Genomic DNA, 26,039 nt, shown 5'->3' with positions numbered 1-26,039 from the left:
CTAATGTGTTGGCATACAGTCATTCAAATATCCTATGAAAATGTTTTTCTGTAAAATAAAGAGGAATATTTCCCCTTTAGTTTCTAGTTTTGGTTATTTGTGTCCTCTTCCTTAGTCATTCTAGCTAAAGCTGTCATTTTTTTTGAATTTTTTAAAAACCAGCTTTTGGCTTTGTTGATTTTGCCTATTGCTTTTCTATTCTCCATATCATTTGTCTCTGCTCTCATCTTCCTTATGCTTATTTTTATTTGGTTTACTATTTTTCTAGTTCCTTCAGTATGGGGTTAAATTGCTGATTTGAGATTTTTTTTAATGTAACCATTAAGACCTATAAATGTCCCTCTCAGTACTGCCTTTGCTACATCCCATATATTTTGAGATATGGCATTTTCGTTTTCCTCAATATATTTCCTAATTTCCCTTGTGATTTCTTCTTTGTCCCATTGGTTTTCTAGCAGTGTATTGTGTAATATCCACATATTTTATAATTTTCCAATTCTTCATCACTGATTTCTAGCATAATTCCATTGTGGTCAGAGAAGATACCATAAATAATTTCAATCTTTTTAAATTTATTGAGACTTATTTTGTGACCTAACATTTGGTCTACCCCAGACAATGATAAGTGTGCATTTGAGAAGAATATGGATTCTTCTGTTGTTGGGTGAAGTGTTCTAAAATATATCTGTTAGTTGGTTTACAGTATCATTCAAGTCTTTTATTTCCTTATTAATCTAGATGTTCTATCCATTATTGAAAGTGGTTTATTGATGTCACATATTATCAATATAAAGTCATCTATTTCTCCCTGTAATTCAGTCAACAATTGCTTCATATTTTGGGGGGGGGCTCTTGTTAGGTGTACCTATGTTTATACTTTATGTATTTTCCTGAAGAATTGATCCTTTTGTCAAAATATAGTGTCCTTCCTTGTCCCCTGTAACAATTTTTTACTTAAAGTCAATTTTGTCTGATATTAGTATAGTCACTGATTGCCTTTTTGACTACTGTTTGCATGGAATATTTTTTCCCATACTTACATCTTTGTCTTTAAGGTGATTGTCTTGTAAACAGAATACAGTGGGTTATGCTTTTCTGTCCTTTCTTTTAGCCTCTGCCCTTTGACTGGAGAGTACAATCATTAAATTTAAATGAACTCCTGATGATGCAGGGCTTACTTATGCCATTTTGCTATTTGGTTTTTATAAGTCATGTGGTTGTTAGGTTCAGGTGTCAACTTGGCCAGGTGAAGGTGCTTAGTTCTGTTGCTGTGGACATGAGCCATTGGCATGTGAAGCTCATCTGTTGCTAATTGTATCTGCAAATTGGCTAGGGGAAGTGCGTGCTGCAGTGAATGATGTTTGATTTAATTGGCTCGATACTTAAATGAGAGAGCTCATCCCAGCACAGCTCAAGCAGCTCAGCATACCTTATCTCATCACTTGCAGCTCAGCCCAGACCTTTGAAGATGCAGAAAGGAATCACCCTGGCGAAAGCTGTTGAAACCCAGAAGCTTGGAGAGAAGGCCAGCAGAAATCGCCTTGTGACTTTCTGTGTTAAGAGAGAACCTTAGGTGAAAGTTAGCTGCCTTTCCTCTGAAGAACTATACATTTTTAACTAAATAAATCCCCTTTTATTAAAAGCCAGTCCATCTCTGGTGTGTTGCATTCTGGCAGTTTTGGCAGACAAGAACAAGTCATATACCTTTCTGGCCCTCAATTCTTCCATTATTACCTTCCCTTGTATTTAGCTTATCTTATGTAGTGAACCATTTAAAATTACTTCTCATATCCATTTTGTCCTCTTTTTCAACTATTTTCCCATGGTTACAAAGGGGTTTAAGTTTAACACACTAAGTCTATAGTAATCTTGTTAGATTTGTTGCAAACTTAACTTCATTAGCATATATGATCTACGTTCCTATACCATTCTGTCCCTCCATTTTATGATTTTCTTGTTACAAAGTACATCTTTGCACATGTTTTCCAGTACCATAGGTTTATCATTCCTTTTTATTTTTTGCATTTTCAATCTTTTAAGAATTTAAAGTGGAGTTATAACCCAAAAGTACAATAATACTGGCATTTATAGTTACACATGTCATTACCTTTACCACATATCTTTATTTTTTCATATGGCTTTCATATACTAGTGTTCATGCCTTTCAACTTGAAGTACTTTCTTTAACATTTCTTGTAGGGCTGGTCTAGTGGTGGTGAGTACCTGACATTTTGATATTTTACTGTGTTAATACTGGAATTTAGTCCCTGAGAGGTCTGTTCTTTAAGCTTGTTTCCAACCCATGTTATGAAGGGAATTTCCTTGAATGCCAGGAAGCTAACAACAACAAAAATTTCAGACTTTTCAGATTGGCTCTATGTTGGCTGTTGTTCTGCTTCATAGCTTGATCAGCCTAACAGCGAATCTAAAGAATGTCCCAAGGCAAAAGTGTAAGGTTCTCTCTGGCCTTTTCTGATTATGCTCTTTTCCTGGGATACATTCTTTGGCCAACTGATTTTTCACAAAGGTGCAAAAGCAATACAGTTAAAGAAGGATATCTTTTCAATAGATGATGGGGGCATAATTGAAATCCATAGGCAAAATAATAAACCTCTACCCAAACTTCAGACCATCTACAAAATTTAACTCATAATAGATATATGTATACATGTAAAATGTAAAAGTGTAAATATTTAGAAGATAACTTAGGAAAAAATATTCTTAACCTATGGCTTGGTGAGGAGTTATACTTGACATCAAATGCATGATCATAAAAAGAAATTAAAAGAATAAACTTGACTTCATCAGCATTTAAAAAATTTACTGTACTAAAGACCCCATTAAAAGGATGAAAAGACAATCTGTACATTGGGAGAAAATATTTACAATCCATATGTCCAACAGAAGATTTATATGTACAATATAAAAAGAACTCTCAAAACTCGGTATTTTAAAAAGCAAACAATGACTTCCAGAAAGGTGGTGGTATAAGGAGTAGCAGAACTTACCCCTCCACCAAAAACACCTAGAGAACAGACAGAAACTGTCCAAAGCAGCTGTTCTAGGGATAGGGGGTTCATGCAACATAAAGGGAAGAACTAGACCAAAAAAGGGGAAACTGAAGGAGAAACTATGGTGAGTGATTGGCTCAGGTATGGCCTCCATTGCCCATGCCACACCCTTGATGCTAGCAGCTTCTGGTTCCTGTCCAGTGGGCTGCTGCAAACTGGTAGAGTCAGAGAAACATTCCCCCTGGGAACATAGGGGTCATGGCACAGATGTGATCCAACATTTGGCCAGTGAAATTAGACCTCGGAGTCCTGCAACCTTGGCCCTTTCTGGACAAGCACACATGGCACCTGTGGCCCCACTTTTCCCACAGATCGAAAACCTGCCATCAGTGACATCTCAGCCACGGCTCCTGGCATCCATCCCCCACCCTCAAGGCCAGTAGCTTCTGTTCAGCCCTGTTCTTACCTGGTAGGCTGCTGCTAAGTGGGAGAGTTGGTGAAGCCCTCCTACCCGGGAAACACAGGAGGTTGTGGCACAGTTCTGATAGAATAGTTGGCCAGTGAAATTGGACCTCTGGGTTGTGTGGCCTTGGCCTTTTCTGGGCAGGTGCCTACAAATCTGTGGTGCCATTGTTTCCATCTGCCTCAGAAGCAGAAGGGACAGAGGGTGAAAAATAACTTGCATTGGGTGGGCCATGGTGGCTCAGTAGGCCAAAATTCTTGCCTGCCATGCCAGAGACCTCGGTTCAATTCCTGGTGCCTGCCTATGTTTAAAAAAAAATCTTGCCTTGTAGGGCTGTGGGGAATATATTACTGATGAGCACTGTCAGCTGGGCAAACTGGAAAGGTACAGTCTTGGAAAGCTGTTTCCCTGACCCTCATATCAGGGCCCATTAAAACTTGTCTGCACCCCTGCATGGGACCTGGCCTTGTTTTAGCTGTGAAACAGTGATAAACCAAGATCCAAAGAAGAGCTTTAAAATGAACCCAATCACAAAAAAAATCCCAGACAAGAAAGGGAAGCTAACCTTCAGAACAATCTCATTAAACAAATCAGATGCCCAGATACCAGCAAAAAATTACAAGACATACTAAGAAACAAGAAGATATGGCCCAGCCAAAGGAACAAATTTAAAAGTCAGGGGAGATACAGAATTTGAAACAACTCATGAAAGCTGTTCAAACAAATCTCCTAAACCAGTTCATGGAGATGAAGGAAAATATGGCTAAAGTGGTAAAGGATATTAAGACACTGGATAAGCATAAAGAAGAATTTGAAAGCATACAAAGAAAATTACCAGACATTATGGGAAAGAAAGAACAATAGATGATATTAAAAATACAAAAGATAGGGAATGTAAGGGTAGTTAAGTGGTAGAATTCTCACCTGTCATGTGGGAGACCCAGGTTTGATTCCCAGCCTGTGCACTTCCTCCCCCAACCCCAAAAAATCAACAGATGGTGCTGCAATAATGGGATACTCACATGGAAAAATAATGAAATATAACCCTCCACCATGCAGCATACAAAAAAAAAAGAAAGAAAGAAATACATCAGATGAATACAACAGCAGATTTGAACAGGTAGAAGAAAGGAATGGTTTAGCTAGTAGGCAAGACATCCAAAATGCAACAGACAAAAGAATAGATATAGAATGGAAAAAATTGACCAGGGTTTCAGGGAATTGAATGACAGCATGAAGTGCACAAACATACACATCAGGGTGTTCCAAAAGGAGAAGAGAAGGAAAAAGGGGCAGAAAGTTTATTCCAGGAGATAAGGGCTGAAAATGCTCCTTCTATTATGAAAGACATAAGGACACAAGTCCAAGAACTGAAATGTGCTCCAAATAGAATAAACCCTAATAGACCCTCTACAAGACACATGTTAATCAGAATGTCAGTTGTCAAAGCTAAAAGGAGAAATCTAAAAGCAGCAAGAGAAAGTGATTCATCACTTACAAGGGAACCACAGCAAGATTAAGTGCCAGTTTCTCATCAGAAACAATGGAGGCAAGAAGGCAGGGGTATTATATATTTAAGGTGCTGAAAGAGAAAAACTACCATCCATGATTTCTTTATCTGGCAAAACTGTCCTTCAAAAATGAGAAAGAGTTTAAAACAGGAAGACAGAAGTTCAGAGAGTTCATTACCAAGAACTCTGCTTGAAAAAGAGCCTTCCCTACAAGAAATGCTAAAGGGAGTTCTGCAGGCCAGAAGAGAAAATACAGGAGAGGGAGGCTTGGAGGAGAGTGTAGAAATTAAGATTATAAAAAAGCGTAGTTAAAGGATAAAAAGAGAGACAAAAATTAGATCTGACACAAAAGAAAAAGGATAAAATGGCTGAAGTAAGTACTGCCTTTTACAGTAATAACACTGAATGTTAATGGATTAAATTCTCCAATCAAAGACACATATTGCCATAATGAATAAAAAATATGATCCATCTAAGTGCTGTCTACAAAAGACTCATGTTAGACTCAATGGAACAAATAGGTTGCCAGTGAAAGCCTAAAAAAAGATATTCCATGCACACAGTAACCAAAAAAAGAGCTGGGACAGCTAAACTAATATCAGACAAAAATAGACTTTTAATACAAAAATGTTATAAAAGATAAGGAAAGACATTATATATTAATAAAAGGGGCAACCCACCAAGAAGAATTAACAATCATAAATATTTTTGCACCCAGCCAGGGTGACCCAAAATGCATGAGGAAAACACTGGCAAAACTGAAGGGAAAAGTAGAAGTCTCTACAATAATAGTCATAGACGTCAATACACCACTTTCATCAATAGCTACAATATCAAGGCAGAGGATCAGTAAGGAAACAGAAAACTTGAATAAAATGATAAGTGAACTAGACCTAATGGACATTTACAGAACATTGCACCCCAAAACAGCAGGATAGACATTCTTCTCAAGTGCCCATGGATCATTCTACCCAAAAGACCACACGTTGGTCCACAAAAGAGGTCTCAATTTTAAGCAGTATGAACTTATACAATGTGCTTTCTCTTATCTTACTGGAATGAAACAGGAAGTAAATAACAGGTGGAGAACAGGAGAATTCACAAACATGGAAGTTAAACAACATGCTCTTAAAGAATCAGTGGGTCAAGGAAAAAATTGCAAGAGAAATTAATAAGTATCTTAAGATGAATGAAAATGAGAACTCAGCATATCAAAATGAATGGTATGCAGCGAAAGCAGTGCTGAGAGGGAAGTTTATAGCCCTAAATGCCTATATTAATAATAAAGAAAGAGCTGAAATCAAAGAACTAACTACCCCTCGAGGAACTAGAAAAAGTACAGCAAACTAATCCCAAGGCAAGCAGAAGGAATGAAATAACAAAGATTAAAGCAGAAATAAGTGAAATTAACAACAGAAAAACAATAGGGATAATCAATGAAACCAACATTTGTTCTTCAGGAAGACCAATAAAAGATCCCTTAAGTTTAACAGATAAGATGCAAATAAATAAAAACAAATGGGGGAAGAGACATTACTACTGACACCACAGAAATAAAAAAGGTAACAAAAGGAAACTATGAACATCTGTATGCCAACAAGTTAGACAACTTAGATGAAATGGATACCTTCCTAGAAGTACATGAGCAACATACACTGTCTATAGAAGAGATAGAAGACCTCAACAAGCCAATAACAAGTAAAGGGATTGGATTAATCCTAAGGAAACCTCCCAACAAAGAAAACCTCAGGACCAAATGGCTTCACACATGAGTTCTACCGATCATTCCAAGAAAAATGAATACCAATCTTGCTCAAACTCTTTAAAAAATTGAAGCAGGAACACTTCATAACTCATTCTATGAAGCCAGTATCACCCTAATACAAAAAACAGGTAAGGATACTACAAGAAAAGAAAACTATAGACCAGTCCTAACATATGTCAATGCAAAAATCCTCAGTGGAATACTAGGAAAACTAATCCAACAGCACATTAAAAGAATGAAACACAATAACCAAGTGGGTTTTATTCATGTATGCAAGGGTGTTCAACACAAGAAACCCAATTAATGTAATACACCACATTAACAAACCAGAGGAGAAAAAACACATGATCATCTCAATTGATGTAGAGAAGGCATTTGACAAAATCCAGCATCCTTTCTTAATGAGAACACTGCCAAAGATAGGATTAGAAGGAAACTTCTTCAACATGATAAAAAGCATATATGAAGACTGTATTCTTGGAAACTGTAATTCAACAAAAGACAAAATAACCAAATGATAGAACTGGGGTGACTTAAGCAAGGGTGGATAAATAAATTGGTTTAAAAAATTAAGACCAATCAACTACTGACTATAAAAATTTCAAATAATAGTCTGCAAATGAAATCCTATATGATTTCATTTAGAAATAGTATATTTCTATTTCTAGAAATAGAAAAGAGGAACACAAAGTAGTGAAAGAGTGTGTGCTGATTTGAACATGTTGTACTCCAGAAAAGCCATGTCCTTTAATTCTGATTCAATATTGAAGGGTGGAAATCTTTGATTAGGTTGTTTCCATGAAGACTGACCCACTCAATTATGGGTGTGGCCTTTTGAAAAGATTGAGATGTGAATCCATCCATTCCAGGTAGGTCTTGATTAGTTTACTGGAGTCCTTTAAAGGGTGAGACATTTTGAAGAAAAGACAGAGCTGACAGAGATGCAGACATTTGGAGACTCTTGGAGTGCAGATAGAGAGCAGATACCTAGATATGGATGGTTGGAAATGCAAAGCCAAGCAGATGCTGCCATACACCTTCCCATGAGATGGTAAGCAAGCCAGAACCCACCACAATTGTGTCCCAGATGAGCTAAGTGAAAGCCCACAGACACTTTGAGAGGAAACTGTTGGCATTAGAAGCTGGAAACAATGGAACCAGGAGCAAGGACCTGTAGACACCAGCCACATGCCCTCCCTGTGACAGACCAGCCTTTCTTGAGTCAAGGCATCTTTCCCTTGATGTCTTCATTTGGACATTTTGATGGCCTTAGAACTGTAACTTGTAACTTAATAATTCCCTTTTAAAAATCCAATCCATTTCTGGTATATTGCATTCTGGCAGTATTAGCAAACCAAAACAAGGTGTTTTTTTTTCTTATTCAAGAAAAGGCCCAAATGATTTTACTGGGGGTTTCACACAATTGCTTAATTACAGGTTTCTTTGATTTAGGGTAACCATAAACCCATAGCAAATATCATACTTAATTATGTGCATTAGAAATACTCCCATTATGTCAAGCACCAAGGCAAGAGAACTAATAATACTGTTACAACTCAGATTATACTGGCAATTTGAGTCAAAGCAATAATAAAAACTGAGAAGTTAAACTGGGTAAAGTACATAACTATCATTATTTACAAACAACATGATCATCTACATAGAAAGTAACAGTCTCCTAAAAAACTAATAATAATGTATTTCATTGATCACTATCTTTGTACAAAAATTAATAGCTTTCTTATACACCAGCAACGATCAATTAGATAATGTAACAAAACTATTACTGCACATGCAATCAACAAAATGTATAAACCATCTATGATAAATACAAGCCAGGAATATGCAAAATCTTTAAAAGTTTAAAGACCTAACAAAAGACATAGAACACCTGCTTAAACACAAAGTTAAACTAGTTTTAGTGATAGAAAGACAATATTGTAAACATGCCAATTTTATTTTTCCCTTTAAACAATCTGGCTGACTAGGACATAGAATAAAAAGCTTCATTGCAGGTATTTAATTATCTTTGATAGACAGGACTAAAGCAGCAGTCAGTTTTTTCATTGTACCTCTGAATATTTTCTCAATTTTAAAAATAAAATTTTTTAAAACAAAATTTTATAAAAACAAAATAAAGGGTACAAGGGTAGTTCATTGGTAGAATTCTCTCTTGCCATGTGGGAGACCAGGGTTCAATTCCCAGTCTGTGCACTTCCCTCAAAAAACAAACAAGCAAAACACACAAACAAACAAAAATGGTGCTGGATTAATGGGATATTCACATGGAAAAGTAATGAAGTGTGAACTTGCCATATAGCATACATAAAAAAAGAAAGAAAAACCAATTTAAAACTATTTAGAAAGATTTAACATTATCATACATTAAAAGACATTAAAACAGCAACAATAATGTTAATAGTGTGATATACCAATTTCCTATCTCTATACATAATATATTTAAATTTATATATATACTATCTGTGCTGGTTTGAAAGGATTTATGTACCCTAGAAAAGGGATGTTTTAATCCTAATCAGTTTTGTGGGAGCAATGGTTTCTTCTAATCCCCATTCAGTACTACAGGCTGGAAATTTGATTAGATTATCTACACGGAAGCATAACTCAATCAATTGTGGGTATTAAGCGATGGAGATGTGTCTCCACCAATTCTACCTGGGCCTTAATTAGTTTACAGGAATCTTATAAAAGAGGAAACATTTTGGAGAGAGTTCCTTTTGAGAATGAAGAGAGAGCTGCAGAACCATGACAGAAGTACGAGAGAACCACAGGGAGTCCACCAGCATAGACCTTTGGAGATGAAGAAGGGAAACACCTCCTGGCAAGCTTCATGAAGCAAGAGGCCTGGAGAGAAACCTGCAGCCATGTTCTCCATGTGCCCTTCCAGCTGAGAGGGAAACACTGAATGTCACTGGCCTTCTTGAAGGAAATGCTGAATGTCATTGGCCTTCTTTCCCAGAATGCTTTAGTTTGGACATTTTTATGGACTTGCTTTGACAGGGACATTTTCTCAGTCTTAGAATGTAAACTAGCAACTTATTAAATTCCCCTTTTTAAAAGCCATTCCATTTCTGGTATATTGCATTCTGGCAGCTAGCAGACTAGAACACTATCTCTCTATTTATTTCAGAAGTAGGCAATAGAAAACAGTGATGACGGAAGGAATTATTCAATATAGTATAAAATTGGGTGAAAACGTTAATTAGAGCCTCAATTGCAATTAATTACACCTCATGACAAATCATGTTAGATACAAAATTATACATAAAACCAATCAATAAGCAAATTGGTAATATTAGAAGCAAAGACTGAATAAAGTTGTATATGCTTGACAAATTTAAGTTAGAAATTAAGGTAATTTCAATGGGTTTGCCTGAGTAATTAGTAAAAAACACCAATCTGAAATGAAACTCATTATCAGAAGAAAAGGCTAAAAACACAGCAATGAGAAAAACTGTTACTGTTTCATAGCATAAAATCATATACAAATTGACAAGGGACATATTAAAGACAGCAATAGAAAAAAAATGGATAAAGAATATGTTCAGCCAGCCAATACACAGAAAATATGCAATAAAAAACCCAGAAAAATATTTATACTCACAAATAATAAACAAATTTGGGCAGAATATTGCTTTTGTCCTATTAAATTTGAAGTTTTTTAATAACTAAAACATGATAATCATTGTTTGATGACATAAGGAATATAATAAAAACTGTCTTCACTTTAAATTATGTGCCAGATTGAGATCTAGCAGATAAACTTACATCATTACCTCTGAAAACATACTGATTGAAGACCTTGGACTGAACATCCTCACCTTATAAGCTAAATTTTACTATCTCCCAAATTTCTTTTGCTCTCACCTGCTGAGATTCATGCTTAATGAGAACTAATTCACCAGTTCATTACCAGATGCACTAGTTATTGCAAGCATCTAATTTAAAAATGGACTTGTGAATTATGAGTGTGAAAAGATAGTTGGCTTTATCAAAATCAATTTGAAATCTCTGTAACTCCTGGTTATATGTACAATTGTTTAAAACACTGCTGTCAAATAGTGTGTGAATGGGACAACAGTAAAAGGCATGTCAGTCAGTGGTTTCTTAGACCCTACCCCCAAAGCAAAAGCATAAAAGTAAAAAAAAAAGTGTGACCCTATCACAATTAAAATCTTTTGTGCCCCAAAGGACTTTATCATGAAAGTAAAACAACAACCTACACAATGATGGAAAAATTTGGTAACCACACACATTATAAAGGTTTAACATCTAGAATATACAAAGAAATCCTTCAAGTTAACAACAAAAAGACAAAGAACCCAACTTTTAAAATGGGCAAAAGACTTGAATGACATTTCTCTAAAGAAGATACACAAATTGCCAGAAAAGATGCTCGACCTCATTAGCCATCAGAGAAATGCAAATAAAAAGCACAACAAGATACCATTTTACACCATTAGAATGACTGCTACTAAAAAAATAAATGTGTTAAGAGAGGATGCAGAGAAATAGGAACACGTGTTCATTGCTGGTGGCAGTATAAAATGGTATACCCACTGTGGAAGACAGTTTGGTGCTTCCTCAGGAAACTAAGTATAGAACTACCATATAACCTGGCAATCCCACTATTCACTATATACCCAAAAGTATTGACAGCAAGGACAATGCTTGCACACCAGTGTTCTCAGCAACATTATTCACAATTGTCAAAAGGTGGAAGCAACCCAAATGTTCATCAACTGATGAATGAATAATAAAATTTGGTGTATACATACAATGGAACATTAGTCAGCTGTAAAAAGGGCTGAAGTCCTGATGTATGTGATAAATGGATGAATCTCAAAGACATTGTTTTCCCTACTTCAATAAAACAAAGCCTGAATAGATATAATCAGTAGCTAAAGGTTTGTGAAAAAGGAAATTATGGTCAAAGTTTAAAAAGATTTGATGAGTCTATCTATAAATTTTTGAAAACTTTAATATTAAATAATATAGTGATACGAAACTAAAATTTAGTTTTCTCTGTTAAACTGACAGTTTTCTTGGTCTGTCTGTTAGCCTGTTTTAATGAAAAGTTATAAAATATTTTCTAAACTGTTAGCCTGTTTTAATGAAAAGTTATAAAATATTTTCTAAACAATCAGTGTAAAAAGCAGAAAGTCTGGTTTTATTAATAAATATTTAAAAAAAGATGAACCAACTACAATTTTTCCAGCAAAAAAAAAGCAGAAAGTCTGTGTTTTGTCAAAATAACTTCTTGTACTTTATGATAATTTTTTTTTTTTATATGGGCAGGCACCGGGAATTGAACCTGGGTCCTCTGGCATGGCAGGCAAGTGTTCTTGCCTGCTGAACCACCGTGGCCCACCCTATGATAATTTTATCATTCCTTAGCTGTGTAAGAAAAATGAATCATCTCACTGTTCGAAAAGACTAAGTTGAAAGGATCCCCAACTTCCTATTCAATTATTTTTGTTTCCCACTGCTTCAACCCCTACAGGATTATTAGACCAATTGCTCCCTCTTTTGGGCTATTTAAAATATATCTTTTTACCCCCTACTCCTCAAAGAAAGACTTATTTCCATAGTCTTACCCAATTTCTTCAAAGGCCTGTACTGCCAGCAATTAACTGGATATAATTCATAATTCATGTTTGTCCTGAGATCATTTCATGAACATTACTTAACAGATCTTCAGGCTGCTATGGCCAACTTTATTGGGCAAGTCTAGTTTTCTTTACCTGAAGATAAAATTCTGCACAAATTCCTATGCTTAATATTCAGCCTTCCCGAACTATTAGTCCTATGGCCATCCCACATACTGTAAATGTCTTCCTGGATGGGTCTGGTAAAACCAGGAAAGCTGCTATTACATGGCATCTAAAATCCCAATGGTATAATGCAGTTACAAAAAATCATGACACAGAGAGTTGAGTTAGCAGCTGCCATAATGGCCCTGAAAGAATTTCCAGCCCAACCTATAAACATTATCTGAAATTCAGGATATATAGTTTATACTTTGTTGCATATTAAGCAAGCTTTTGTAAAATCTCTTCCTAACTCAGAATTATATTTCTTGTTTCTTACTGTACAACCCCTCCTAGATCATCACAAACATCCTATTTTTGTTACTCACATTAGATCTCATTCGGGGCTGCCTGGCCTTATGGTTGAAGGAAACCAAGAGGCAGATACATTGGTGTTTCACATTAGCATTTCAAAAAGTGCACTTATCTCATGAAGTTTTTCATCAAAATGCAAGAGCCCTTCAATGACAGTTCGATCTATCTATAACCCAGGCCAAACAAATTATCTCTGTCTGTCCTAATTGCCAGTCATATTCTAATCCATATTTTACTCTTCATGTTAATCCACAAGGACTTACAACTAATCATCTTTGGCAAACTGACATCACCAATTATGCATCATTTGGACATTTTATATACCTTCATGTTTCTAAAGACATATTTTCAGGATTTATTTATGCTTCCCCCCTAACTAAAGAAATGGCTGCTGCAGTAAAAACTCACCTTCTTGTAGCCTTTAGTCATATGGGTGTGCCTAAAGCCTTAAAATCAGACAATGGTCCAGCCTTTGTTTTCTCACTTTCAAACTGTTTGTACAACAATGGGAAATTAAACATAGTACTGGCATTCCTTATAACCCCATGGGCCAAGCCATCATAGAACATACACACCATACACTAAAACAACTATTAAAAAAAAGAAATGACAACCTCTCCCAAAGAATCTATTTCCTTAGCTTTGTACACCTTAAATTTTTTTAACCGTGACAAAACCGATATAACACCAGCAGAGAAACCTTTTACTCAACATCAAAATCCCATCAAAGCTAAAGTTTTATATAAAGATCCTTTAGGTGATGGTTCATGAAATGGACCTCAGGAATTATTAACTTGGGGACAAAGGTATGCTTGTGTTCTTATGCCCAAAGGACCCCTCAAACCTTGACGTGCATAAGCTGTAAGGACCAACTGTTCAACCTGATCCTGAAAATAGAGACCTTGAATCTGGATGATCGAAAATCTCGACATATAACATCATGCAGGAATACCCAGCAAGCTCAGTGAGTAACCTAGGATAGTCTTAAGCAATTAGATGGAAAAGCTTCAGAACTTTTAACATGAACAGAAGCTCCCCCTACACCCAAGAACAGATTTTTGGCCTATCTAGCTGTAGTCACCTCTAACTCTGTACAGGTATCACAAACATTCCTTCTTAATACTTTACTTTTACAACTTTCTTCTGCCAAAGCAGAAGATAACTTATATTGGGCCCACATTTTAGATCCTCCTATATTTAAATTAGTTACTTGGTGGGACCCAGAATCTCAACTCTCTAGCAATGACACCAATTGGACAGAGGGTTTATGGATTACCCTTGCCAGTCTGCTTGCTGAAAATGTGGACTGGTTACACCTTAATCAATTTGCCACTTATTTATCTAGTTTATCCCTGCTGTGCTTCTCCATAGATAACAACACTAATTGTTGGCAAATCATTCCACAAGTTTATCTCTATTATATACCTAAATGAAATAATTCCATACCAGCCAATCTTACCTTCATAGAAGCTAAATCACCCAAATCACATGCTAAACGTAATGCTTCTAATCCTTCATCCATTCCACATTGCCACAAGTCGCAGGAATGGAATCCTAATTCACGTAATGTTGTTTGGCTCCCCTGTCATTCAGCAGAGGCTCAGAAAACAAATTTTTCCAATTCCTATAATCTCACTATTCTCGTTTGGGGCCCTCAAGGCCACCTTCCTAGCAATAATCAATCTATTAAAATTACTAGCCAATCTAATAATAGTATTACTTGGACTAATGAAGGACTTTCAGGCCCTGTTCTTCAAGCTGCAATCCATAATTCCACCACTATAATTGGCCCATGGCTGACTAAAGTGTGACAACTCACTTTTTAAATAGAATTATATCTCATAAGGATTACACTCATACTAAAAATTATATGCTAAACTTAACTCAAAATCACTCTGATTCTGTAATGATTTGTACTTCTCACCCCTTTCTCCTATTATTAACACTTCATAATCAATTACCTATGCCATGATACCTTCACTCTCACCACAAGTACAGGTTCATATCTTTCATCCTGTTTCTCCCCTAGAAATATTACTGAATTAAACATAACCTCTATATTTGTTCTAAGGAGACAAGCACAGCTATGAATACTAGTTAACCTTTCCCATCCCTGGGAGAGATCTTCTAGCTTAGTACAACTCAATAAGGCTCTATTAAAAATGCAACTAAAAAGATTTCTTGCTATTAATTTGCCTTTATACTCTCTGCCATCATAATTGCTGCTACAGCAACTACAGCTGTTGCTGCCCTAGCTGAATCTGTTCAAACTGTTCATACGGTCAGTCAAATTATGACCAAAGTCACTGATGAAATGATTGTTCAAACCCAAATTGATAATGGGATATTAACCCAACTTGATGCTTTAGAAGCATCAATCTTATAGTTAGGTGAAAGATAGCAAGTTCTTTTCACAAGACAAGAACTGCAATGTGATTGGGAACATAAAATATGTGTTACTCCTTTGCCCTGGAATGAATAACTTCATTCTTGGGAACAAATAAAATCCCACCTTCAAGGAGCTTTCTCCTCTCATCTTCAAGAAGTGCAAACATTGCAGTCTCATCTAGAAAAACACAAATTCAGATACTTACTCAACAAAGATCTTTGATGCCTTAAATGAAAACCTTAATTGGCTCAATTCTTCTAATTGGTTTCATGGATTAAATATTTGAATCTGGATTTTATCCACATTTGGTATACTTATGGTTTTCCTATTTCTTTCATCCCTCAGAATGATCTGTTCTACAATTTCTGGCCTTTGCCCGACTGAACAGCAATTAGTAGCTATAGTCGCAGCTTCAACTCTGCAGTGGCTACTGTCTTCAATGTCAACAGTAATAATAAATAAAAAGGGGGGAGATCTGGGGAGGATATGGTTAAAGCATTTGTAAGCTTGCTCTTTGTTCACACATCCTCAAGCAGTGGAAAACCACTACACATGTCTGCACAATAACTTCATCCTAAAAACAGTATGAGAGCTGAAAAATCTCAAAATAATTGCTTTGCTTATCAGTGGCATTTGCAGATCTGGAACTCTCCTCCTGCACAAGAAGAAATTCCTGCTTTGTTCTTAGATTAATGATATTTTCTCAACGTAATCTTTAACCTCCCTTTGTAATGGAAAAATAGCTTAACTATGATGCATGCCAGGTAGCCCCTTTACCCAATAAAGAGTTAGTAGAAAATAGCTTCTCCATTTTTGTGTCTTCTTTGCTCAAAATTGCCTTGAGATTAATCTATATCGTTGCATACAATACAATGGATTATAGGTTGTTCATTCTCATTACACTATAGGATTGGTTTAGAGAATTTTCATTCTGCATAAAAGCATGTCCAATATTTGGGAAAAATAGCAGCCTGCCGAACACGAGGTCACATTCAGGGAAAGGTACCTTGCATCTGCTCTCCAACATGGATAACCACTGGCATAAGGTTTGAAATTTCCATCTTCGCAGCCACCTATTTTGGTTATGACACCATATGCTAAAGAGGATTTATATTCCAAACATAATTGTAAACATCAGGGGTGAAATTTCCATGATAAACTATGCTTGAGATATACTAGGTTAAATAAAGTAAAAAAAAAAAAAAAATCTCATTACTTCTTCTTTTTGATAGGCTTATCAACTTATTTTTCCAAAAGATGGATTAATTTTAATAAGCAGTGATTAATATACTTATTTGACCACAGAATACACAGAGTAGCATCAAGTACTAGATTTACAGGGGAAATGGTTTCAAATACTATCAAATATTCTATTTGAGAAATGTTGGGTTGTATATCATATTGAGAGTACTTCAGGGTGCAAATGAACATGTGGGTGCACAAACACATTTAAGTTTGGTTGCTATTTTTAAAAAGTAAAAGGCCAATCATTATGATCCAAACCACTGATTATCACAACTCCCCAATCACAACAGAGAAATGCAATTCATAATGGATGACTACAGTGAAATTAATGTGCTTGACTGACAATGCATGTGTTATGATTCATAAATTCTCAGTCTTTATTGTTTTGAGAAGATAATTCTTTTGGTATGGATTTCTAAATGATATATAAAGTGAGGGGGTAAAGCAAGAATAAAGAAGATATGGAGCTGGACAATATCTTTTTTTACTACCATTATAATGTTCTGTAGGTAACCTAAAACCTAGATGTATAATTAAACCAGGATGGATTGAACCCATGATATCTCACATAAAAGACTGTAAATTCTATACTTCATTTAAACAGACTGTTGGATACAATTTGCTAGTATAAATTAGAATTACTTGATTTATCTTCCTAAGTGAAACCTTTAGATTTTATTTTTATGGGCTGTCCTCACCTAGTTTTATAATAATTTTTAGGTTATTCTTGTGGAATATGGTAGAACAAATTAGTAATCATCAATTCTTTCAAGTTTTTACTTCTAAAAAATCAGACTACAAATGTATTTTTTTTCAGTAGGAATAGCTTCTGATAGATTTTAATTTCTTTCCTTTGTTTATTGGCCTACATAGGTGTTCTTCAGCATCTTGAGGCAATTTTTATAATTTATATTTTTCTAGAAAATAATTCATTCTAAATTTTTCTATATATTTTAATAGGTACAATGTGTGTTATATATTCACAATAAATATACACATATACACATCACATATTCATAGTATAGTAATTTATTTTAAGTATCTGTAACTGTCACCTTATTCATATAGTGGTAACTGTGTCATCTTTCTTATTTGCATTCTTAAGCAAAACTGCCAAGATCTTGACTATACTGATCAAAAGAAACACCTTTGACTGGAGTCTACTCTTCTTTTATTGTTTACACCAGTGCTGACCACAGAAGTATGTAAACCACATATGTAATTTTAAATTTTCCAGTAGGCACATTTAGAAATCCATAAAGAAGTAATGAAATTGATTAAAATGTATTTTATTTGAATGAATATATCCAAAAAAATCATGTACTCAACAAGTATTCAATATATGAAAAATTATTGAGATTTTGAAATGCCTTCAAAATCTTGCATTTTACATTTACAGCATTTTGGACAAGCCACATTTCAAGTCTTCAACAGCTCCAATCCAATGCTCAACATGTATAGTGACTGCCATGTTAGACAGTGCAGGTCTATTCCATTAATTTCTATGTTTAGTCATAGTATCTGCTTTCTTTTACTCATTTTTTCAACATAATTATGAAGTGATTATGTTATTTTAAGCAGTATAAATTGATATTCAATCCACTGAATATCATAACTGTGATATTCACAATCCACTGAATATCACAACCATGAACTTTGGAGAGAAGGGGGTGAAACTAGACTGGACCCTCAGCCTCAGTTTCCCAAATGCATTACAGTGTATTTAATATCCCTATGTGTAGAGCTTTAGCAGAATCCACACACTATTACATGTAGGCTTTTTTTTAAATCATTCACTTCAAATTGGTTATAATTTCATAGCTAATTTTATAAAAAACATCATGGAAAATTTCAAATATATGAAAGTGGAGAGAACAGCAACAATAACAAAAAATATGTAACCAAGACTCAGTTTACCTATATTTTGCCAAACTTAAACTATCCATCTTATTTTTCTACATGAGCATTTTAAGGAAATCCCAGAGATCATATCATCTCATCTGTACAAATGTCAGAATTTATTTCTGATAAAGACATTTTTTATATAGCTACAATGTCACGAACACATCTAACTAAAACCTAATTTCTTAATATCATTCAATAGTAGTTAATACTCTTATTTTCCTAATGTCTTAAAAATGACCTCTTTACATTTGTTTGCTCAATTCACTATCTAACTAAGAATCACTCATTCATTGTATTTGACTGGTTTATCTCTTAAGTATGTTTTGAAAGAGAAAAAGAGATTTCCTCTCTTTTTTAACAGTCATTTATTGGTTGAGTATCTGGGTCATTTTTTTTTTTTTTTTGAGAATCATATTTTAGATTCATTTGCTTCTTTCATGTAATTTGTACTTTTATTCCTTGAATCTTCTCTATACTAAGAGTTAGATTTTGAGGGTTAATTAGATTTAGATTCAGTATTTCTGACAAGATATGTAAGTCTCACTGTATCACATTACAAGACATAATGTTTTGTTGTCCTACTTTTGGTGAGGTTAAGATTGATCAGTGGGTTCAGATGTTGTCAACTTGATCTTTTCACTATAAACCTCCTGTCAGTTATGCATAATGGTATTAACATCCACTGGGAAAATTGCCTAGATTCATTATTTCACTATGCATTGCATAAGTGGAGATTTTTCTAATTCTGTTGTTTTTTCCTGCATTTGTTAGCTGGAATTCTCTAAGAAAGAATTAGTTTCCCTCAACTCCTGGTTGCCCTGACATAGGAATTGGAGGCTAAATGTTGTTTTCCTCTTATTTATGAATTTTTAGAAAAAGTTGATGCCCTGGCAACCTCCAGAGGCATACTGCACATAAGGAAAAATAGAGACGATAATAGTTAAGATTAAAAGCTTTTCCACATTCACTCTCTTAATAGTGTTCTTTTCTAGAATGAGTTTCCTTAAGTCAAACATGGTTTGAATGGTGATGGAGGACTTCTACACATTTATTAGATTAATATATTCTTTCCCTTGAATAAAACCTCTTGTATTGCATTAGCCATGAGCATGAAGGAAAAAGGATTAATACATTCAAAAATGTTCCTCAAGAATTTATTTAGATGCTCCTGAATACAAAATTCACAATGAAAGGCTTTCTTATAGTTATTAAATTATGTTATGAATTCTCTGATGGTAAGTAAGGTGTGAATGTTGTCTAAAGACTTTATTACATTCCTTACATTTGTATGGTTTTTCACCAGAGTGAATTCGCTGATGTTGAATAAGAGAAGAATGCAGTCTAAAGGCCTTTCCACATTCCTTACAGTCATAGGGTTTTTCACCAGTATGAATACTCTGATGCTGAGTAAGTTGTGAGAGCAGTCTAAAAGTCTTCTCACAGTCCTTACATTTATAAGGTTTCTCACCAAAATGTATACTCTGATGTTGAGTAAGTTGGGAGAACAGTCTAAAGGCCTTCCCACATTCCTTGCATTCATAGGGTTTTGCTCCAATATGAATACTCTGGTGTGAAATAAGTTCTGAGTAACGACGAAAGAATTTCTGACACTCTTTACATTCATAAGGTTTCTCACCAGTATGAATTCTCTGATGCAGAGTTAGATGATAACCACGACTAAAGGTCTTCCCACATTCCTTACAATCATAGGGTTTCTCACCAGTATGAATTCTCTGATGGACAGTAAGTTGTTGGCGCACTCTAAAGGCCTTCCCACATTGTTTACATGCATAGGGCTTTTCACCAGTATGACGTTTGTGATGTATTCTAAGACCTGTACTACATAGGAAAGCCTGCCCACATTCCTTACATTCATAGCACTTCTCAGCAATATTAAGTCTCTGGTGTCGAGTAAGGTGTGCATACTGTCTAAAGGTCTTTCCACATTCTTTACATTCATAAGGTTTCTCACCAGTATGAATCCTTTGATGGAGATTAAGTTGTCCTCGCACTCTAAAGGCCTTCCCACATTCCTTACATTCATAGGGCTTGTCACCAATATGGATTCTCTGATGTACTCGGAGGTCTGTACCACATGTAAAAATTTTATCACATTTTTTACATTCATAGAGTTTGTCAGATGTATGAATTCTCTGATGTCGACTAAGATGTGCACACTGTCGAAAAGCTTTTCCACATTCTTTACATTTATAGGGTTTCTCACCAGTATGAATTCTCTGATGGAAAGTAAGCTGTTGGCGGACTCTAAAAGCTTTTCCACATTCCTCACATTCATAGGGTTTCTCTCTATTATAACTTCTATGATATAAAGTAAGCAATGTGAGTTTTTTGTAGGTAGGTATTTCCTCAGAGACAGCTTTCACTTGCCTGAAATATCCCTCTTGAGGACCTTCTTGTCCCTCAAATTTGTTATTATATTCACAATCTTTTCTGGAAAAGGAGTCTTCCAGGCCATGATTTTTAATTCTTTTCATTACTTCCCACTGAGATAAATTCATTTCATAAATATCCTTTTCTTGAAATAATTTCTTAGTGCCATAATTGGCTTCCAAATCTAAAAGGAAACAAGAATACAAACACATGATATTTTCCTATTCTAGAAAAGTATACAAATAAAAACTTTGATTAAAGGAAAAAAGAAAAGAAAGCCCCACTTGAAGTAAATAGGCTAGAGAACTCAAATAATGAAGTTATTTGAAAAAAGCTAAAGGGAATAAAGAAAACGAAAGGTTTATAAGGTTGGAGATTAGGGAATTAGGTTAAAGAGTCATTCTTAAAGATAAATGTGGATTGGAATTTACTGGTGCACTTCCTACAAATTTTATTGTTCGGGCACATAACCAGACCACTTAAATATTTACAGGAGTTCACACTCAGTATCTTTAGTTTTCACATCAAATCGAAGTCTGAGAATCTCTACTTAAAATCGGAGCAAATCAAAGTCTGAGAATCTCTACTTAAAATCTTCCATGATTTCTCTTCAATTAGAATGAACAACACTTAACACTGATAACATGGCTTCTGCTAACCATATGATCTCAAGTCATGGTCCCCTTTGCTCCTGATGTCCCTATTGCACTTGCCTCCTTTCAGCTCCTGGACCACATCACAATCCTTCTATTTGTAGAACTTTTCATAGACTGTTAATCCCCGCCCCCCCCCCACCCCCCCAAATCTTCTGCCTTGGGTTCCCTGGCTGAGTTCCTTTTCATCACCCAGTTAACTTGTTAAAAGCCAAAAAAACAAAGACAAAAACAAAAATCCTTCCCTGCTGATGTGATCTATTCATTTCCTAGGGCTGCTGTTACGAAGCATGAAAATGAGGGGGAAATTTATTATCTCACAATTCTGGAGACTGCAAGCCTAAAATTGCTTTCAGCAGGGCTATGCTCACTCTGAAACCTGTAGGAGAGAATCCTTTCTTGCCTCTTCTATCTTCTGGTGTTTGCTGGCAATGCCTGGGGTTCCTTAGCTTATATATACATCACTCCAATCTCTGCCTGTGTCCACACATTACCCTCTTCCTGAGTCTCTTCTCCTCTTCATATAAGGACACCAGTGTTACTGGATTCAAGATCCATCCTATTCCAGGATAACATCATCTTAACTAATTACAACTGTAATGATCCTGTTTCCAAAGAGGGTCACAGTCTGAGGTACTTGGAGTTAAGATTTCAAAATATCTTTTATGGGGAAACAATTCAACTCCTAACAATGTCTTTTATTTTCTATCCCAGTTAAGTTATTTCTTGCTTCTGAACAGCTTTCTCTATTTTACTGCATGTTCATTATTTTTTCCATTTATTGTTCTCTTTATTTTCTTACCCCAAATCTCCCCAATAGCAGAAACAATTTATTTCACTCATCATTGAATAACAAACCCATAGCACATAGTAACTGTTAATCATTAATCTCCATAATTAGTTAATAATTATTGAGTGTTGCCCTGCCTCCAATCTTACACCTTACTACATTGCTTAAGTATTCTCTTTTTTCTCACTTCCTATAAAGGTGGGAAAAAACCACACACACAACTAAGATATCTCAGACAAATATATATAGTTATTTGTTTACATCTCAGCATTCTTCCAATTACCTCCCTACTTTCACTTGGGAATATCTCCACTGAAGCTCATCTCCTAGTTTATATAGTTATGAGTTAATTCTGTCCTTTGTCACCCATTCATAACCAAGATGAGAGGTTCTATTTATTTATCTTCATTTGTGCTTACATAACTATACACATACACATCTATGTTATAAATAACATGTTTTTTCCTTCCTACCCTTCCCCATAACCTCCCTAAGAGTCCTCATAGCTAATGCTATCAAGGTACTTCCTAGAAAAGTATTTTAGTGATCTTTTCAAGCACAACAACAGGTTTATACTATATTAAAAGGCCAATAAAATTCTGAGTAAAAGAGACCTGTTTTTCTCAATTGTGTATTTTCTCAAATGTTTTGCAATAAGCATACAATATTGTTTAAAAAGACAAAGCTGACTTAAAAACCTATAATACAGCAACATTATTTATAATAGACCCAAACTGGAAAAACCTGAAGTGTTCATCAACAGAATGACTAAGTGAATTAAAACATCTTGGTACAATGCAATGCTGTCCAGTAGTAAGAATGAATAATTTACAACTATACACAATATGGATCAATATCACAAACATAATTGTGAGTAAATGAAGCCAGACATAAGAATACATACTTGTGCTTCCATTTTCATAAAATTCAAAAAAGGTAAAACTAATTTACAGTGTCAAGATTTAGGAAAATGGCTAACCTTGGTGAGAAATGACTAGAAGTCAGGATGGGCCATCTTATTCTGTTAAAGTTCTATTTCTGAATCTGTGTGCATGGGCCACTGTATGAAAATTCACTTAATGATTTGAATATTTTTTGTATATATTCAAAATATATATATATATATATTTCAATAAGTTACCAGAAAGAAGGACATATGAAAAATACAACAATTTAAGTAGTATGGATAAAGTGTGAGCAGAGACAGTTAAATAAACGACATAGAAAATGCTGCTATGAAATTGCATAGAAATATTGCTATGCTTCCCACTCTCCTTTTCCCTCTCCCTTAGCCTCTGTCTCTACCTAAGTAAGCAATACAAAACTGTAACAATTTTGTAAGAATTTTTGAGAAAAAGTTGATTCAGGGCCTCAATAAGACAAATAAGATATAAATGATATAAGTAAAGTGCCAGCAATGAGTTAAATAATAATAAACAGATAAAAATAAATAGGCAGTAATAAATTTCTGACAAACCTTATGAGATATAATTATTTCAATTTACCTGCAAAATTAAAATCCAGTAAACTAAAAGGAAACTCAGTCAAAATCAAAACAAAAAGCAAAAACAAATGTAAGAAAAGTGAAAAAATATTAATTTTCACAACATAAAAGCCCACTGAAGTTGGCAAAGGAAATATTAAAAAATGAAAAAGTAAAGAAACAAAGGAAGTAAGTTAAAAATGTACTAAATGACTATAAACATAAACAAACTTAGGGCCAAATATCCATATATATTAATAATAAACAAATTGCAACATAAAACATACCCTATAAAATTTGGAGGTTTTCATAAAAACAAAACAAACCCATATGCACATTCCCAATGAGGATATGGGAAAACTGAAACTCTCATGCATGGCCCCACTAAAGTAGTGTGCCAGATTAAGATCTTGGCATGGTGAACATTTTCATCTAGGAGGCTACTCTACAGTAAATACTGTTAAAGTGTATGCTTACTAAAGAGTTAGTCACGTTTGTTCCCAATTTTGTTTATGCCAGTTGTTATCCCTGCAAGCAAATAAAATTAACATTTAAAGACAATCAATCCTGGGTGGCTTAGTGGCTGAGTTCTTGCCTGCCATGCTGAAGACCCAAGTTCAATTTCCAGTGCCTGTCCATGCGAAAAAAAAAAAAGGCCAATCAATTCTATGAAAACTAGGTTGAAAGCTTTGGGTATAAAAGCACATTACTATGTTGTCAAAATAGACATGGGTGAGAAAGTAGTAAAAGATTGATGAGAAACATAAAATAAATAGTAAAATATAGCAGAAATAGAATGGGTTTTAAAAAGGGGAATTTATTAAGTTGCACCTTTACATTTATAAGGCTGTGAAAATGTCCAGATTAAAGCAAGGCTATAGAAATGTCCAATCTAAAGCATCCATGGAAAGATACCTTGGTTCAAGAAAGCCCAATAATGTTCAGGGCTTCTCTCTCAACTTGAAAGGCACATGGAGAACATGGTGATGTCTGCTGGCTTTCTCTCCAGGCTTGTTTCATGAAGCACCCCCGGGGACATTTTCCTTCTTCATCTCCAAAGGTCTCTGGCTATGTGGGCTCTGTGGCTCTAAAGCTTTTTCCAAAAGGGTTCCCTCTTAAAGGGCTCCTGTAAGCAACCCCAACTTGAATGGGTAGAGACACATATCCATGGAGACCATTTAATAAAAAGTTACCACCCACAGTTGGGGGGTGGTTACAGCTCCATGAAAACAAATCAAAACATTCCCACCCAGCAATACTGAATGAGGATTAAAGAACTTGACTTTTGTGTGTTACACAACAGATTGAAACAGGCACAAAGACAATATGGGATACAACACCAGAATTAGTGTACCAAAAGATTAAAAAATGTTAAAGCCTTATGACCACAGAATTGTACTTTTGAGAGTCAAAACTGACCATGTATTAAAGAATCTGAACTGAATTCCAATGCAACACTGAACAAATCCTCACATTCTATTGATAATCTTATGGCTGACTTCACCAAGGAATCAGAAGCAATTACAAGAAATATATGTATCCTTCTCTTCACCACATTATCCAATCCCTGTGTCTGTGTCTATGTCATAGGCTTGATTTCCTTCATGTATTGGCTCCTACTCTTCCCTCTGCTGAAGGGCATTGCTTATGAATTCTCTTCTGTGCCAGTTTGAAACTATTGTGTACCCCAGAAAAACCATGTTCTTTAATCCTGATTCTATATTGTTGGGTGGGATCTTTCTTATTAAGTTGTTTCCACGGAGATGCCACAACCAATTTTGGGTGGGATCTTATGATTAATGTGGTTTCCATGGAGCTCTGTCTCCACCCATTCAAGCGGGGGGTCACTTACTGGAGTCCTTTAAGAGGGAAACATTTTAGGAAAAGCTCAGAGCTGAAACAGACAGAGACATTTGGAGATGCAGAAAGAAAACACCCCTGGGAACCTATTTGAAACTAGAAGCCAAAGCACTAGCACCATGTCTTCCCAGACCAGCCTTTCTTGAGTCAAGTTATATATCTCTGAATGCCTTGGTTGGATATTTTTCTGGCCTTGGAACTGTAAACTTGCAACTTAATAAGTTCCCTTTATAAAAGCCAACTCATTTCTGGTACACTGCATTTCCAGCAACATTAACGAACTAAAACAGATTTTGGTACCAGAGAGGTGGGGTGCTGTGGTTTGAAAATACCAAACATGTTGGAATGCCTTTTTAAATGGATAAGGGTGATATTCTGGAAGAGTTGTGAGGAGCCTAACAGAGAAGGCCTAGAATGCTTTGAAGAG

The 26,039-nt window shown here is 35.3% G+C and overlaps 1 protein-coding gene and 1 long non-coding RNA gene across 6 annotated transcripts in view; one reads left to right on the top strand and one right to left on the bottom strand.

Moving 5' to 3' along the window:
- Positions 1–2,222, top strand: part of LOC143660097 (uncharacterized) — a 44,054-nt gene extending 41,832 nt beyond the window's left edge. Inside the window, exon 3 of the long non-coding RNA XR_013163841.1 lies at positions 1,449–2,222. This is a non-coding gene — a long non-coding RNA (uncharacterized LOC143660097). The remainder of the gene's footprint in view (positions 1–1,448) is intronic.
- The window catches only part of LOC143660046 (uncharacterized), a 145,433-nt gene that overhangs the window by 59,105 nt on the left and 60,289 nt on the right, over positions 1–26,039 (bottom strand). For 4 of the 5 annotated variants that reach the window (XM_077133415.1, XM_077133414.1, XM_077133417.1 and 1 more), the window contains one exon: positions 19,574–21,010. In XM_077133415.1, coding sequence (XP_076989530.1) covers positions 19,644–21,010 — 1,367 coding nt within the window. In that variant the 3' untranslated portion in view covers positions 19,574–19,643. Of the gene's footprint in view, positions 1–19,573; positions 21,011–26,039 lie in introns of those variants that run through there. The other variant, XM_077133419.1, reaches the window with a different exon arrangement.

Source organism: Tamandua tetradactyla, chromosome 16, assembly GCF_023851605.1.
Source record: "Tamandua tetradactyla isolate mTamTet1 chromosome 16, mTamTet1.pri, whole genome shotgun sequence".
In the NCBI taxonomy this organism is placed as follows: domain Eukaryota; kingdom Metazoa; phylum Chordata; class Mammalia; order Pilosa; family Myrmecophagidae; genus Tamandua; species Tamandua tetradactyla.
This window is presented reverse-complemented; position numbering and strand designations above follow the sequence as displayed.